Here is a 15068-nt window from a genome sequence, read left to right as displayed (position 1 = left end):
TTTTTTTTTTTGGTAAAAATATAATGTCATTGTTTAATCTAAATGTATAATATTGAATCTTAATCTAAATATAAATGTTAAATATAAATGTTTAATATTAAATGTAAATGTTAAATCTAAATGTATATTGAATCTTAATCTAAATATAAATGTTAAATATAAATGTTAAATATTAAATGTGATTGTTAAATGTTAAATCTAAATGTCGTAATGTTTTAGCTAAATATTTTCTTTCACTCGTGACAATTAGATTTAACTTTTGGATTTAGATTTAACATTTAAGGTTTACATTGAACATTTAGATTTAACATTTAAATTTAACATCGACATTTTAATTTTACTAGAAAATCTAGTCAAAAATAATAAATAAAATCCCATATATTTTTTTTTAACGTGGTTTGTTGCCAAATGTTGCAAAAAGTTGCTGTTTATTTTAGCAAAGGCAACTTTACAATTGGTGCCCCATTCAATACTCTGGCTTAGTCCTTTGATAATGCACAGTCAGAGCAGCTTACATGCTAAGCTAACCCAAACATTCCTTCACAGTCTCAGAAAAAGAGAGCACATTTATCATCATCATAGGAAAATGTCTAAATTCCTTATGATCACCTGAAAAGATGCTAATAAAAAATTTTTTATTAAATTTAAAAAAAGGAAAATTGTCAAAAGAACAATATAGTAGTTATTAAATTATTCCTTCTTGGTATTATCATATATAATACAAATCCTCCTTGTATTTTTTGAAAATATGTGATCCTCACAAAATTCTCAAAATGAAAATTACCTCAATGCGTGCAGAAGTAAGGTACACACAAATAATAACCCCACAATAGTCAAATTATAGACTCCACTGAGGGAGGGACTGTGGGGGAATCTGGACAGGCCAAAAAAATCCATGCAGGCTGAGGGAGAACATGCAAACTAGGGGTGTCCCGATCCAATATTGATATCGGATATCGGTCCGATATCAGCCAAAAAAAAAAAAAAAAAAAAAAGAATATCGGATTTTATCGGACTGCATCTAAAATCTCCAATTAAAGTGCTCCGATAAGTTTTTGTTGTTTTTGTCGTCGCCCTCAGTTGTTCCCACCATATACTGACAGTAAAAAATAACTGACGTGAACTTGAATTGTTGACTATTGTTCTCTGTTTCAGTAACATCACTTGATCAAGCTTTTTCTAACATTCCACACTACAAAATAAGTAATAAAAGTATGTATGATTGGTGATGATATCGTATAGTATCGATATCGATATCGGCCAATACTTAAGGCTGCAATACCGGTATCATATCGAAAGTGAAAAAGTTGTACCGGGACACCGCTAATGCAAACGCCTGCATGAAAAGACCAAACAAAATAATTTATTGATTTGTAGCTGTCAAACAACTGCAAGTTTGCATTCCAACCAGAAATTTTAAAACATTTAAAAAAAGAATACATTAAATTAACTTACCTTATATTGCATATTTATCGACAGAGGTAAGCAACTCTGGCTCAGAGTACTTAAATCCGAGGTGTCAACTATATGGCTCGTGAGCCACATTAAGTGTAATTATTAGACATTAGGTGTAATCATTCAGTTTGCGTAGCTGCTATTTAGTGAAAGTAACACACAAAATGTATTGTATTTTATTTATTCAAAACAATTACTTAAAGTAATATTTTTGAAATAAATGTCATATTGTTAATATATATATACATTTTCCAAAAAGATAGTTCAACAAAAATGAATATTTGAGGAATTTACTTATTACTTTTTTGTTTGGGTATAAACTGAATCACTGAAAAGCTGTAACTACTGGACGTGTCTGTAGTACTTTATGCCCCCACTAGATGATAGCATTGTTTAGCTAAAATGAGGGGTGGTACCCAGAGCCATGACCACTCGTACGTCATCCCCCGTCACGTGACTTCTCCTGGCACCAGGAAGTGAACGCGCGGACATCAAAACAAATTGTTAGCTAAAAAATAAGGAAAAAGGAGCCAAAACACGTTTTTCAAAGCGACCATAGCGTCAAATCTACACTGACATGGACGGTAAGCCCCGGTTTAACATCTGAGCTGGATGTCCGTGTCGACAGATTTGTTTTTTTTTATGAAAATTTGCGATTTTGTAACAGAATGCAAAGATTAGCCTGATAGCAGGTTGAATGGCTAGCTGAGCTGGATGCACTGCCTGTTGTTTGAGCCTTGTACTTTTACTTTGCTGTTCAATTTAGTTTTAGCACAGAGTTGGACTAGCTTAAGACACATTAGAGTGGAAAATTACAGTGACAAATATTAATGGAGACATTTCAAGTGTATACTCTCTCGTTATTAAAGAAAAAGAAGTACATTAAAATTGCCAAACAATACCAATCTGTTAAGAGTTTTAAATATGTTTAAGGATTTTAAAATAATTATTAGATTAAAAAAGGTACAGCCACATGCAATTATTAAAGACCGTAGCAATTCATACGGGAACGTATGAATAGACCAGTCTATTCATACGGAACGCCCCTCATTGGCCAGTTTAGGTGACGTGATAGATACACCACGTGACTTAAAGTTTCGTCAGTTTTATTTTAGCTCATATTTATTTTTAGTTACCCGCTAACCCTCTTATTTTAGCCCTAATCATATCCCTAACCCTAAACCAGGAAATACCCTAAAATGTTAATTTTTTGTGTATATGTATTTTTAAAGGTGGAATTTGCAGTGTTAAATATGTTAAAATGAAAAACATATATATTACATGGATTATTATTAGTGACTGCCGTGACCACTAGGGTTGGGTAGGCACGTTGCAAATCGAGACCACCAATGTCAATTTCATATATTTCTGCTGGCAAGAGTTAATTCAATTCAAATCAAACTTATAGGTACTCTAGGCTATTGGAAATGGAAAAATAAATAATGCATAATTATATTATAATTTCAAAAATAATCAAAATATCAATTCTCCCTTGGGTAGGCACTGCCTACCCTGACGGCACGTCACTGATTATTATATATATTTTCATATATATTCGCTGCCATGGACTCAAACCCACGGCAGCGGAAGGAAGAATTCTTGAGTCTGGCGCCTTAGACCACTCGACCATCCTGACAGTGATAACGCAGGCACATTACGCTTATGTACAAAAGGTCTGGAAAACATACCCATAGTCCCAGGGGCTATTGATACATTTCTGTATCAATAGACACTTCAATTATTGAACACATTTTTACATTGAGTTGTGTATAAAATGAGAAAAGAAAGCAGGGATTGATGGCAGTCAGTAATTTAATTGATATCATTATAATTGAACTTTTTAAAACTTGTTTTTTTCTCTTTATCTCTCCCTAGAAACATTGTTTCAGCTAAAGGTATGTTCATGTAAAACAGGGGACAACTTTGTATCCCAGCTATTGATTCAATTATATATTGTGTGTGTATTTTTATTTTGCTTTTGTGTCTTCCTGTGAATGTAGTTCACCTCTAAGCAGTTGGAGAGATTAGCTAAGAAGGCAGAGAAGGAGTCTGACAAGGAACGGGCTAAAGTCAAAAAGGTGAGCGAGCTGTAGATCTTCGTGTTGTAAAGGTGAAATTATAAATTCTACCCCCTTTCTTTTCTTTTCTCTCTCTCTCGTGTTCTGAACACGGCTTGAAGGCTACCTATTCTAGAAATCTATATTACATCAGATATGTTTAATGTATTATCAATAAACAAGTTGTTTTTTGAAAGATTTTATATCGTTAAACACTATCCATCGTTAGCAGCTATTTTTGGCCAGATTTGACAGAGTTTACATTAGGTCCCACAGGTTTTCTTTGATTTTCCTCTTTATTTAGGTTACTGTAGTGCTTTTTCCCCACATTTTTTTAAAACATTGTTTTGTTTATTATTACTCTGGAAAACACAAGGATGTGTGATGGAGCTACTTCTGACGTGTATGAAGTTGTTTTTGTGAGCTCTAGTTGAGCATCGGCGCAGCTGCGCTGTTTACATACGAGACACGACAGAGATCGTTCTGCACAATGCAAGTGATTAGGAGAAAGAGTGAACTAACCAAGGGTAATGTTTTGATAAAGCTCACAGTTAAAATTCACTACAGACACCCTTTAACGTTTTCCCTCTTCCAATTCTTATTAAGCAGCACTAGTAAACGTTCATTCTGTAATGACATTGTTTGTCATTTAAACATCACATTGTTACTGGTTCCTCAAACACGTGCTATTTTGATAAAACTCAAATTCCTACAGACAATAATCAGCTGAGTCATTGTGGTGATGAGTTAGCATTTATTAAAAAAAGCCCTTTTATTGTATTAATTTTTTTTTAAACATAAACTACTACAGGTAAATGTGAAATTCATTAGTCCTCACTGAGTTAGTAGGTCATTTATTCTGCACTGTCAGTTCACTTTTCATCATGTATTACATATAACTTACTTCCTTAATGACACCATTAGTGATAATACAACAACTAAAGACTGTGCATGTTAATCTGATAATAGCGTATATTACATGTAAAGTGGAATCATCCTTCACTCTGTGCGTGGTTTCATAGTAAAACACAATGAGCTGGTCGAAACTTCACTGGTGTTTTAGTCAAACTGGTGTCCATTTAAATTGATGACTCACTTCCTCACACAACCAGCTCTCACACACTCATTTAGCAGGAACGAAAGTGGCTCTAATTAATATATTATACAGTGTGTCTCAGAGCACAGCGCCCTTGCATACCTAATGGTACGGCCCCTGCTTGGGCAGTGCCCCGTGAGGCAGGGTGCTGGGGATGCACAGGGAGCCACATCCCGGCAAGGCGGTCTGGCTTGGCCCTTGGAGGGGGCCCTGGCTTTTAAAAAAATAAATAAATAAATAAATTAAAAAAATAAAGCCCGTGGCGCGGGCGACATCAACAATAGGTGATTTGGGGCGCCATGGGGGGCTAGGTTGGGGTGCCTGGGGGCCGGCGGGGAGACTCCCGGCGGCCCCCTGGTGCCTTATGCGGCTTGGGGTGTGGTCGTCCTCCCTGGGCGGGCTGCTCCTGGTGCTGCGTCCATTCCGGGTCCCTCTGGCCTGGGGTCGGGTCCCTGCTGGCTCTGGGCCCGGCGGCGGGTGCCCGCCGGCTGCCCGTTCGGCGTGGCTCTGGTCGTCTGCTGGGCGTGGGCTTCGGCTCCTCCGCTGGGGTCTCGGGCGGGGAGCTCTCTGGGCCCTCCCCTCGTGGGGTTGGGCGCGGGGGTGTGGGGGGGGTGGGGGGGGATGGGGTGGGGGGTCTGGGGGTTGGGGGTTGGATTGGTGGCGTGGTGCGCTGGGTCCTTGGCTCCTTGGGGCTTTCTCGGGTGTGTATGGGGGGGGCGATGGTTGCCTCTCGGTTTGGGATCTTGGGGGCGTTCGGGGGGCTGCTTGGCCGTGTGGTGGTCGCCGGGGGCCCCCGGATTGCCAGCTCTTGCTGCTGGCCTGGCTGCTTCCGGGGCCCAGGGGCGGCTCGTGGGTTTTGCAGTGGCGGTTCTTGGAAATACATTTGTCATGGATGCACTGGCCTTGGGCTGTGGGATAACACTCATACTGGGCTCAACCACAGACACGTTGTTCCCAAATACCTGTTTTATGGAATTTCCACTCACTTCTTCCTCTGCTCACAGCCACCACCATTATTCCTAAGCCGCACACTGGTCACCAAACTGGCTTGATAACTCAACAATAAGCACAATATACACAACCACAATTTCACATCGCATCACTTGAAATCTATCGACTACTCCCCACCCATTCCATTTCCTATCTTGTATCCCTCTTCCCTGTTAACTTCCCCACCCCCCTCCAACCCCTCACCTTGGTGTAACACTGCCCTCTCTCTTTTTTTACATCCTCCCTTTAATAAAGTATTTCTTACCCTTCCCTAGGGAGGGCTGGTGACGGTCACAATTATGCAATGAAATAAATAAATTTATTTAATTGCAATAACAAAATATGCATTGCTGTTAAAAGATTGCACTTCTTGTAGTGTTAACCTTCGACAGAATGTGCAGACAAGAAAAAAAAAAAAAAAAAAAAAGAATGAGCACAGTGTTACTCGGTCAACATCTTTATGGAGGTTTTTAGCAACGTTACTTAATGGGACCTGATTATGGATACACAGAAATGAAAATTCTTGGCCAAAACAAAAACCGATTATGAGGAAACCAAGACCGAAAACTTAAATAAATGATTATGCCAATTATAACATTACCATTGCGTTTATGACTGTGTGCTAACCTCGCTAAAACAAAGACATTGCAATTGCCAAAATTAATATTAATACTTCAAAGAATAAGTAAATAAATAAATTAATGTAAATATGTATTTAGCACAAAGATTGTACAATAAAAATGAAATACAAAATAAAATGTTTAACTTAACCCCACTCGTGTCGTGTACATTAAATAATATTGCACAGGCCTATAACTGACTGGGCTGATGAAAATACAAAGTGCATTTATGTTGTTGACAAAGAGCAGCTTCTCCGCTTTGGAGTCTGTTCTTCTTCTAATCAATAACGAGCTGCAGCACTGAACAATCTCACTGTGACTGTCAGTGCTCTGCTCTCTTTTTCCTGCTCTCTGCGCGTCTCTGTCTCTGGTCTCTGATTTTCGGTGGCCGAACGTTCGTTCATCACTCGACGTGATGATTGGTTGCTGACTTGTGTTATAGTCAATTAACACTCAACAAAATGAAATGAAATACAGAAAAGTAATCATTAACAGTATAATGACCTTTGAATATATATTTAATAAAATAAATTAGATAAACTGCATTTACAGAGAAAATGGAAGGCAGAATGCCGTAAGCTATAATTGTCATGCACAAAAAACAGATAATAAACTATTGTGTTGGATGAAAATGTACTGAAATAAAATAACACATTACAAAAATAAAATTAAAATACATGAGCACTTCCTTAGCTTCCTTTCTATCAGCAGTAGGGTGACCCTCCTGAAAATGTTTTGCAGGGTTAATCAATTTGTCGGGTTGGGGTAGCTTATTGGTAAAATCGGACTAAAAGTGGGGGGCAACTTACCATTGAAAAAACATATGCAAGACGAATAATAACAATAAAGAGGATTCTCTTTAAAGCGTTCTTACAAATATGGTAATATACTTAATTTTTTAACAATTATGTATTAGATTAATGACAGCAGGATTAACACAGTTTATGTGCTGCTTGGTTTTGCATTGTGGCGCTTCATATACTGTAAGAAAAGCAGATCTTATCTAGGCTTTAGCTGTGAGATATGTTTCAGAATGGACCCAGAGTTCATCTGTTCCTGTCTGAGCTTCAGGGAATCTAAAGCTTCCTATCAGTAAATCTGATTCAGGAATTTTTAGTCCCTCGACAGACTATAGTGTACATAACGTATGGATGATGATGTGTTTGCTGCTCCACAGGCTCTGCAGCAGAAGAATGTAGAAGTAGCCAAAGTCTACGCGGAGAACGCCATCCGTAAGAAAAACGAAGGCTTGAACTGGTTGCGTATGGCTTCACGGGTAGACGCGGTGGCCTCTAAAGTCCAGACGGCCGTCACCATGAAGGCAGTAAGTGTGTGTGCTTTTGAAACAAACTGCTGTGAAATCAGACTGGCAGATTTCACCCTATCCTTTTCCATCAGGTGACCAAAAACATGGGCCAGGTAACTAAGGCGCTGGACAAAGCTCTGAACTCTATGGACCTCCAGAAGGTCTCTGCTGTTATGGACAAGTTTGAAACCCAGGTGCAGAACCTGGACGTCCACACCTCGGTGAGTGTTTGCAACATGTTTGGAAATCTCTTTCAGCTCAGGAGGATCACCTTTACAAATGCAAATGTACAATTTTCGGCTCCTTTAATCACCAGGAAGCATTTAAAATCATGAAAAATGTCAGTGGAAAACCAGAGGAGTCCTGCATTCTCTCTAGTCCCAGTGACATTTAGGTGTTATGGTGCTTTTAGACCAGGAAATTCCGACTTGGTTGGAATGACAATACGGGATCCTTTTAACACCTCGATTTGCCTCAGTTTGCCTTCACATTCTTCTGCCAGGGTCCCCATGGTCATGAAATTCCTGGAAAAGTTATGGAATTTGAAAAAACAATTTCTCAGTCTTGAAAAGAATATTTGAACTGTTTTGGAAAAGTTCTGAAAATATAGGCTGTTTTATTTTAATGTTTAAAATATGTGAACCCCAAAGGTGTGTTAAGCATTATCTCAAAGTGAAAGTGCTGCATACCAGTTTCTAAAAATCATTGTGAAAAAAGTGTAGGATCCCTGTTGTGCACTTGTTCTCCAAGGTATAAGAACGGCTCGTTTTAAAGCCACGTTAATCAATTCAATCACTTGTCAGGAAGGAAAACACACTAAGAAGATAAAATCCCTGCTCATCCACTGGCAGCACTGGCATTCACAACAATCAATTATAAATAGGTTAAAGAGACATTTTATTGAGCGGTCAGAGCTTCTACTGTGTAGTTTGGCTCTCAATGAAAGCAACAGTTAGTGATGCTGTGGTTTAAATGTAAGCTACTATGGGATCAATTTTAAACCAGTCTTAGACCATTCCTGGACTGGTTTCAGAGCAGCTTTTTACAGATATCTAGATTTTCCCTAAATCTTACCTATGATTTATGTTGTGAAGCTAAACGAGTGTCACACAAGTTTTTTAAGGATGGAATAGTCTAATTAAAGCTTTTGGTTGGTTTTATTGTGTTGTACTCATGAAATTAACATTGTTTACTTGAGGCTAAATTCAAAGTAACTGAACTGATTGTTTAAACTAAATTTAAACCTAATTTGGGGTCCCTACCTACAAATTGAGAACCACTGCATTAAACCCCCACCTACCTGTACATGTCACAGTGTCACGCGTTAACACGATACATTTCCTTATAAAACGAGTGGATGAATGACTCGCAAGGGTCGCAAACTGACGGACATGTCAAATCTTGTGCAAAATTTCATGCTTCATAATCTTGCTTGTAGCGTAGAAATGTAAAATTGATTATGTTAGCTACCTCTAGTGGTGGGAGAAAAAATCGATTCTTAGATGCATCCAGATTCGGAGGTGGACGATTCTGAATCAATTCTTTAATTTCCAGTTATCGAAAATCTATATTTTAGAGGTCGTTTAAAAGTCTGAAAAAAAGGTGAAACAAAAAGGGCTTTTGTGCACTGCCGAATACTTGGAGCCTAGATATACCATCCCTTCTTGACGTCACTTTAATGATACGGCCTTCCCGAAGCTTTACAACCAACCACAGAAGTCATAGCATCGCTGCAGAAAGCGGGTAGGATAGCAATGACATGTGATGCGTGGACATCTTATAACTGCGTACTTTATCTCTAATGACTGGAAGCTAATGTCATACATCATTTTTTTTTTTTTACTCCAATTGAAGTTATGTTACAAGAAAGGCTGCTACTCCCTTTGTTTCAAAAACTTGTACATTTTCAGTTCACATACTGCTTCCATTAGTGTAATAAAGGATAATGAATGGTAATGTATCTCTTTTTTTTCTAACTACAAATAATATATATATATATATATATTTATACAGTGAGTGGACACAGTGAATACAACAGATATCTTGTGAATAAAACATGCATCAAAATACATTAATAATCGATTTAGAATCAAAGCCCCTTGAATCGTAATCGAATCGAATCGCTAGGTGCCTAAAGATTCCCACCCCTAGTTACCTCAATTAACCCTCTTAAGCATTCTTTTGCACAATTTGAGTAAGTTTAATAGCCAGTAATGACATCTCATTATTGCGAAAGGTGATGGAACGGAAATAAAATGGAAATGGCTTTACTCTAAAAACAAAATAGGAAAAAAAATGTAAACAGAAAACCGAGGCTCTACCTTTGGTATTATTTGAATAATCTTTAGACAATAATGTAGCTTGGTATAATGACAGACGGGGGATATGGATCGAAGTCGAGGGTTTTATTAGAAGGGTGTAACGGTTCTGCTATGGATCAACAGTCATCTAATATTTATGGATGGCCAGCTGTATGAAAATATATTCCTCTATACTTTACCACAACAGCAACAAAAATGCACAAAATGACTCCAAACATACAAAACAACAAATATACAAAAACATGACAACAAAAACACACAAAATTTCATCAAAAATACATAAAAGGACTCGTAATATACAAAAAAATACACAAAATCACAGAAAAAGACACAAAATTACTCCAGACATACAAAATAATAACAAATATACAGTACACAAAAGACAAAAAAAACATACAAAACAACAAAAAATAAACAAAAGAACTATGTAAACAAACAAAACAACAACATCAATAGACAAAAAAATATTGTTTTGTTTATTTTTTGTATCAATGTATGAACCAGATTGATCTTTATTCCAAATGCTGACATTTTTTTTGCCTTTGGATCAAACATTCATATTTTGTGGGCCCTTCAGTGATAAAAGTTGCCCATTTTGGCTGTAGAATAACTAGATTAGATCAAACAACAATGTTGCACTGTGAAAAATTAACACAAACATATCATGAAAACACACATTTTGCCACATGCGTTTTCACATTGAACCCCCTGGTTTGGTGCTTGATGGGCTGTTTCCTGTGGACGCCTACCGTACGTTTAGTGCATTGCCACCAACGTTTTCTCCACATGGTGGCGATGTTCTCCATGAATTCCTGAATCTACTACTCCTCTATACATAGCACTACTATTAAATGCATTGTTTTGGTTATTTTCCAACTCCTGTGATGTGTTTCCAGGTGATGGAGGACTCCATGAGCTCTGCGATGACCCTGACCACACCCCAGGAGCAGGTGGACGACCTGATTCTTCAGATAGCAGAGGAGGGCGGCCTGGAGGTGATGGACCAGCTCAACCAGCTGCCGGCCGGAGCCACCTCAGTGGGAGCTGAGAGTGCACGGAGCCAGGACAAGGAAGACCTGCTGAGCCGACGGTAAAGACCCTCACCCTACACACACACACACACACACTGTGTCACTCACACTATCATCAGCAGCAGCAGGGCTTACTCCTAATAAAAGACACAGTTTATTAGATAATGTAGAGTATATGGAAAATGTAATAAGATTTAATTTTTTAAGAATTAATTACATTTTAATGATGTAAACATGTTTTTCAGTTCTCTAGTTTTTCTGGGTTTTATTAAATAGTCAAATGTCATTACATTTTATCTATTTATTATTATTAATAATTTATTCTTACATGTTAATGTGATATTTTACATTTTAGTAATTATACAAACTTGGCTAGCTCTGTGTCGATTCTTGTTTTTTTTCTCTGTTATAATTTCTACAGTCTAAAAACTAATGAGAGAGTTGATCACATTGACTAAAAGTTGTAATACATCAGATACATTCTTTCATGTATTATTCTCCACAGATAAGAGTCAAAACTGTTTTCTACAATTTCCCTAAACTAGATAATTATTTAGTCTTGCTTTGACCTATGTACTATATGTACTATACTTGCAGTTAAATCATCAAAATTAGCATATCTGGAAGCAAACAGAGGACAAAAAGAGACTTTTATTATGGAAAAAAGGCAGTTGGTAACTGCATATCTTTTGTGTAATAATTTAATTCAGACTCACTTCAAAATGTCATCAATTCAAAATAAAAGCATTTGGAAATTCAAAGCAGTATTCATAGACAATGTAACAGTGCTTAAAAGTAAGAGAAATGTGAAAACATTAAAATGTCCTTGGATAAAACAGAAAAAATCAAGGAAGTTACAAAAAAAACATATACCATAAAACAATAAATTTAGTCAATAAAAGACAATACATTATATTATTTAAAAAAAATATGCATATATCAGTATTACCAATATATAAATAATAAAAACAATTGTGAGGTTGGGGGTGGGTTGTGTATTAGATGTACATAAGATGTACGATAATTGGCCTTTTTAAAAAAAAAACAAAACTATATGTTTCCTGAAGAAAATGCAAGTGAGGGTGCAGGTGCTGGCCCAAGTTGCACTGCATTAGTATAACATTAACATTGCATTAGCATAGCATAGCATTAGCCTAGCATAAGCATTGACCTAGCATTAGCCTAGCAATAACATTAGCCTAGCAATAACATTAGCCTAGCAATAACATTAGCCTAGCAATAACATTAGCCTAGCATTAATATTAGCCAAGCATTAGTATTAGCCTAGCAATAGCAATAACCTTGCAATGGCATTAGTCTACCAATAGCATTTACCTATCATTAGCATTAACCTAGCAATAGCAATAACCTTGCAATAGCATTAGCCTGTCAATCGTATTAGCCTGGCAATAGCAATAACATTGCATTAGCATTAGCCTAGTAATAACATTAACCTAGCATTAGCTAAGCAATAACATTAACCTAGTAATAACATTAGTCTATCATAGCATTAACCTAGCAATAACCTTGCAATAGCATTTAGCATTAGCCTAGCATTAACATTAACTTAGCAATAACATTAACCTAGCATTAGCTAAGCAATAACATTAACCTAGTAATAACATTAGTCTATCATAGCATTAACCTAGCAATAACCTTGAAATAGCATTTAGCATTAGCCTAGCATTAGCATTAACTTAGCAATAACATTAACCTAGCATTAGCTAAGCAATAACATTAACCTAACATTAGCTAGCTAAGCATTAATCTAGCAATAAATTAACCTAGCATTAGCTAAGCATTAACATAGCAATAGCTAAGCATTAACCTAGCAATAACATTAATCTGGCATTAGCTAAGCATTAATCTAGCAATAAATTAACCTAGCATTAGCTAAGCATTAACATAGCAATAGCTAAGCATTAACCTAGCAATAACATTAATCTGGCATTAGCTTAACATTAACCTAGCAATAGCTTAACATTAACCTAGCAATCGCTTAACATTAACTAGCAATAACATTAACCTAGCAATAACATTAACATAGCAGTAGCTAAGCATTAACCTAGCAATAAAATTAACCTAGTAATAGCAAAGCGTTAATCTAGCAATAGCATGAATCTAGCATTAGCTAAGCATTGACTTAGCACTATTGTTATTTGTTTTTTTCTTTCTCTGATGACGTTGATAGAATGATTGTTGTACTGTGCGTTAGGAGGAGGCTGGACTCTTTCAGCCTATACATTTCACCTGTAAGATCACCAGGATAGCAGACAGGCTTCCTGTTTTGTTTCCTTCACCATGTGCTCTGTGCTCGTCTCACAGGTTGGCAGAGCTGAGAAACTGAAGGACAAGCAGCAAGACACGACAGGCAGAAAACAGTGGACGGGCCGACAGGGGCTGCATGTGTGTTTATCAAACTGTTCTTACAAGGAGGACTTAATGAGACTATCGATTACCATCCCATCCACACACACACACACACACACACACTCCGCCCGCTCTTTCCCCTCGCTCTAAAAATAAACACAAACTAATACCATCACATGCTGGCTAGAAATACCACAGAGGAAGTGTGTATATCTATCTCTCAGTCCACCTTCAGGTCCTGCTTTGACATTTCCCTCTATTTGTTATCCTTCCCCTATTGTTTGTCCTTTTTTGCCTCTAGAATCTCTTTAGGATTTGAGATGAATATGAACACGTTTTACAAATGAAAAAGAGTTTTAACAAGCAGGTGTTGGGATCCGATGGATGATTTAAATGCTTTTGTGTCCAGTTTTCAATCAAAGGACGTAAATATGACATATCTGACAGAGTGAAGAGTTTCTCCTGCTCATGAATCTGTTTATTATGGGTTAAGGTTTTTCCTCCCTGGGTTCATCTTTGCTTGTTTTTGTGTATTCTGCCTTTACTTTGAGTTTGCTTTTAAAAGGCCTTATTTGTGGGGTACAGGACTTTACGCGGTGCTTCCTCTCAGTGCCTGACAGAAAGTAGTTAGTAGATCTCCATTGTTGGAGATGCTTTCCGTTCCGATTGTGATCACGGCAACTTGATCCGTCCTCTGTGGGTTTTAACTGAAGATATTTCTAATGAGCAATGACACAGACTTCCTGTTTCTGGCTGAATATTCACAACAGAAACCATAGATGCTCTAAAAGGACTGGACAAGTTTAGATTGAGAGAAAATTACAGATATAAAGACGGGAGGTTTATAAGCTGGATTTCGGAGAGGAGGAGGAGGACGAGAAAGCTTCTGTTCAGTTTAACACAGTAAGCACTTCTGTGTTTGTATATTTATCTTGTGGAATAAAAAAAAATCTCATTCTCTGACACTTGACTTATTTTTAGGCGGGGTTACCAGGCTCAAAACGCCATTTCCTGTGTTCTTCTTGTTGTTAAAATCACTACTTTTCTGTTATTCGTGAACGGATCGTGCTGAAATTTGGTAGGTATAATCTATGGATGTGTACGCATCGACGCACGGAGCCAGATTTTCGATTTGAGGCCCGTTACCCCATACTTGTCACGGGGGCCCCATATTTTAAATGACTACTCCTCCATTATTTCTCGTTAGATCGGAATGCAGTTTGGTACGATTATGCCTCGCACAATTCGATGAGGGGCCCGGTCATCTTTTTTGGCATTTTCCATTAGTCGTTTTTCCCCTTTATTTGTGAGTCAAATATTGCAACAGCTGGTGGTATCGAATCATTGATTCATACCAATATATGAATGGGGCCCATTACTCCGTATGTCCCCCCTGGTGCCCCCGAGGCACCAGGGGGGACCCATTTTTTAAATGACTACTCCTCCGTTAGTTCACGTTAGATAGGAATGCAGTTTGGTATGAATACTCTATGAATGAATATGATAAGACTCTCGGAGCCCTTTTCTTGAAATAGCCCCCCCCCCACCTCCCATTTCCGGTAATTTCATAATGTATGGGAACAAAGTCGTGCGATATATTGTTTCAAAGGTAATTCAACGTAGATCACGATTATGCCTCGCACAATTTGATGAGGGGCCCGACACCTCATTTTTTTTTTTGACAATTTCCATTAGTCGTGTTCTCATTTATTTGTGAGTCAAATATTGCGACAGTTAGTGGTACCGAATCATACCAATCTATTGGTATGTGGCCCATTACTCCGTATGTGCCACAGGGGCTTCATTTTTAAAATGACTACTT

At 37.6% G+C, this 15068-nt stretch overlaps 1 protein-coding gene across 1 annotated transcript; it reads left to right on the top strand.

The window, feature by feature from the left end:
* Window positions 1-1901: 1901 nt before the first annotated feature.
* Window positions 1902-14209, top strand: chmp1a (charged multivesicular body protein 1A). Its single transcript, XM_028451500.1, has 7 exons — window positions 1902-2039; window positions 3331-3350; window positions 3456-3533; window positions 7396-7542; window positions 7617-7745; window positions 10742-10935; window positions 13202-14209. Exons 1-7 carry the CDS (start codon window positions 2033-2035, stop codon window positions 13221-13223), a joined length of 597 nt encoding a protein of 198 aa, XP_028307301.1. The 5' UTR covers window positions 1902-2032; the 3' UTR covers window positions 13224-14209.
* Window positions 14210-15068: the final 859 nt, after the last annotated feature.

Source organism: Gouania willdenowi, chromosome 6 (genome assembly GCF_900634775.1).
Source record: "Gouania willdenowi chromosome 6, fGouWil2.1, whole genome shotgun sequence".
NCBI lineage: Eukaryota > Metazoa > Chordata > Actinopteri > Blenniiformes > Gobiesocidae > Gouania > Gouania willdenowi.
The sequence above is the reverse complement of the archived record's forward strand: the minus strand, read 5'-3'. Positions and strand labels throughout refer to the sequence as shown.

Excerpts from the sequence above, each read along its gene's own strand:
- chmp1a (XM_028451500.1), top strand. Across the intron at positions 7,543-7,616 it reads CGGCCGTCACCATGAAGGCA|GTGACCAAAAACATGGGCCA; the intron begins GTAAGTGTGTGT and ends CTTTTCCATCAG. Across the intron at positions 7,746-10,741 it reads ACCTGGACGTCCACACCTCG|GTGATGGAGGACTCCATGAG; the intron begins GTGAGTGTTTGC and ends ATGTGTTTCCAG.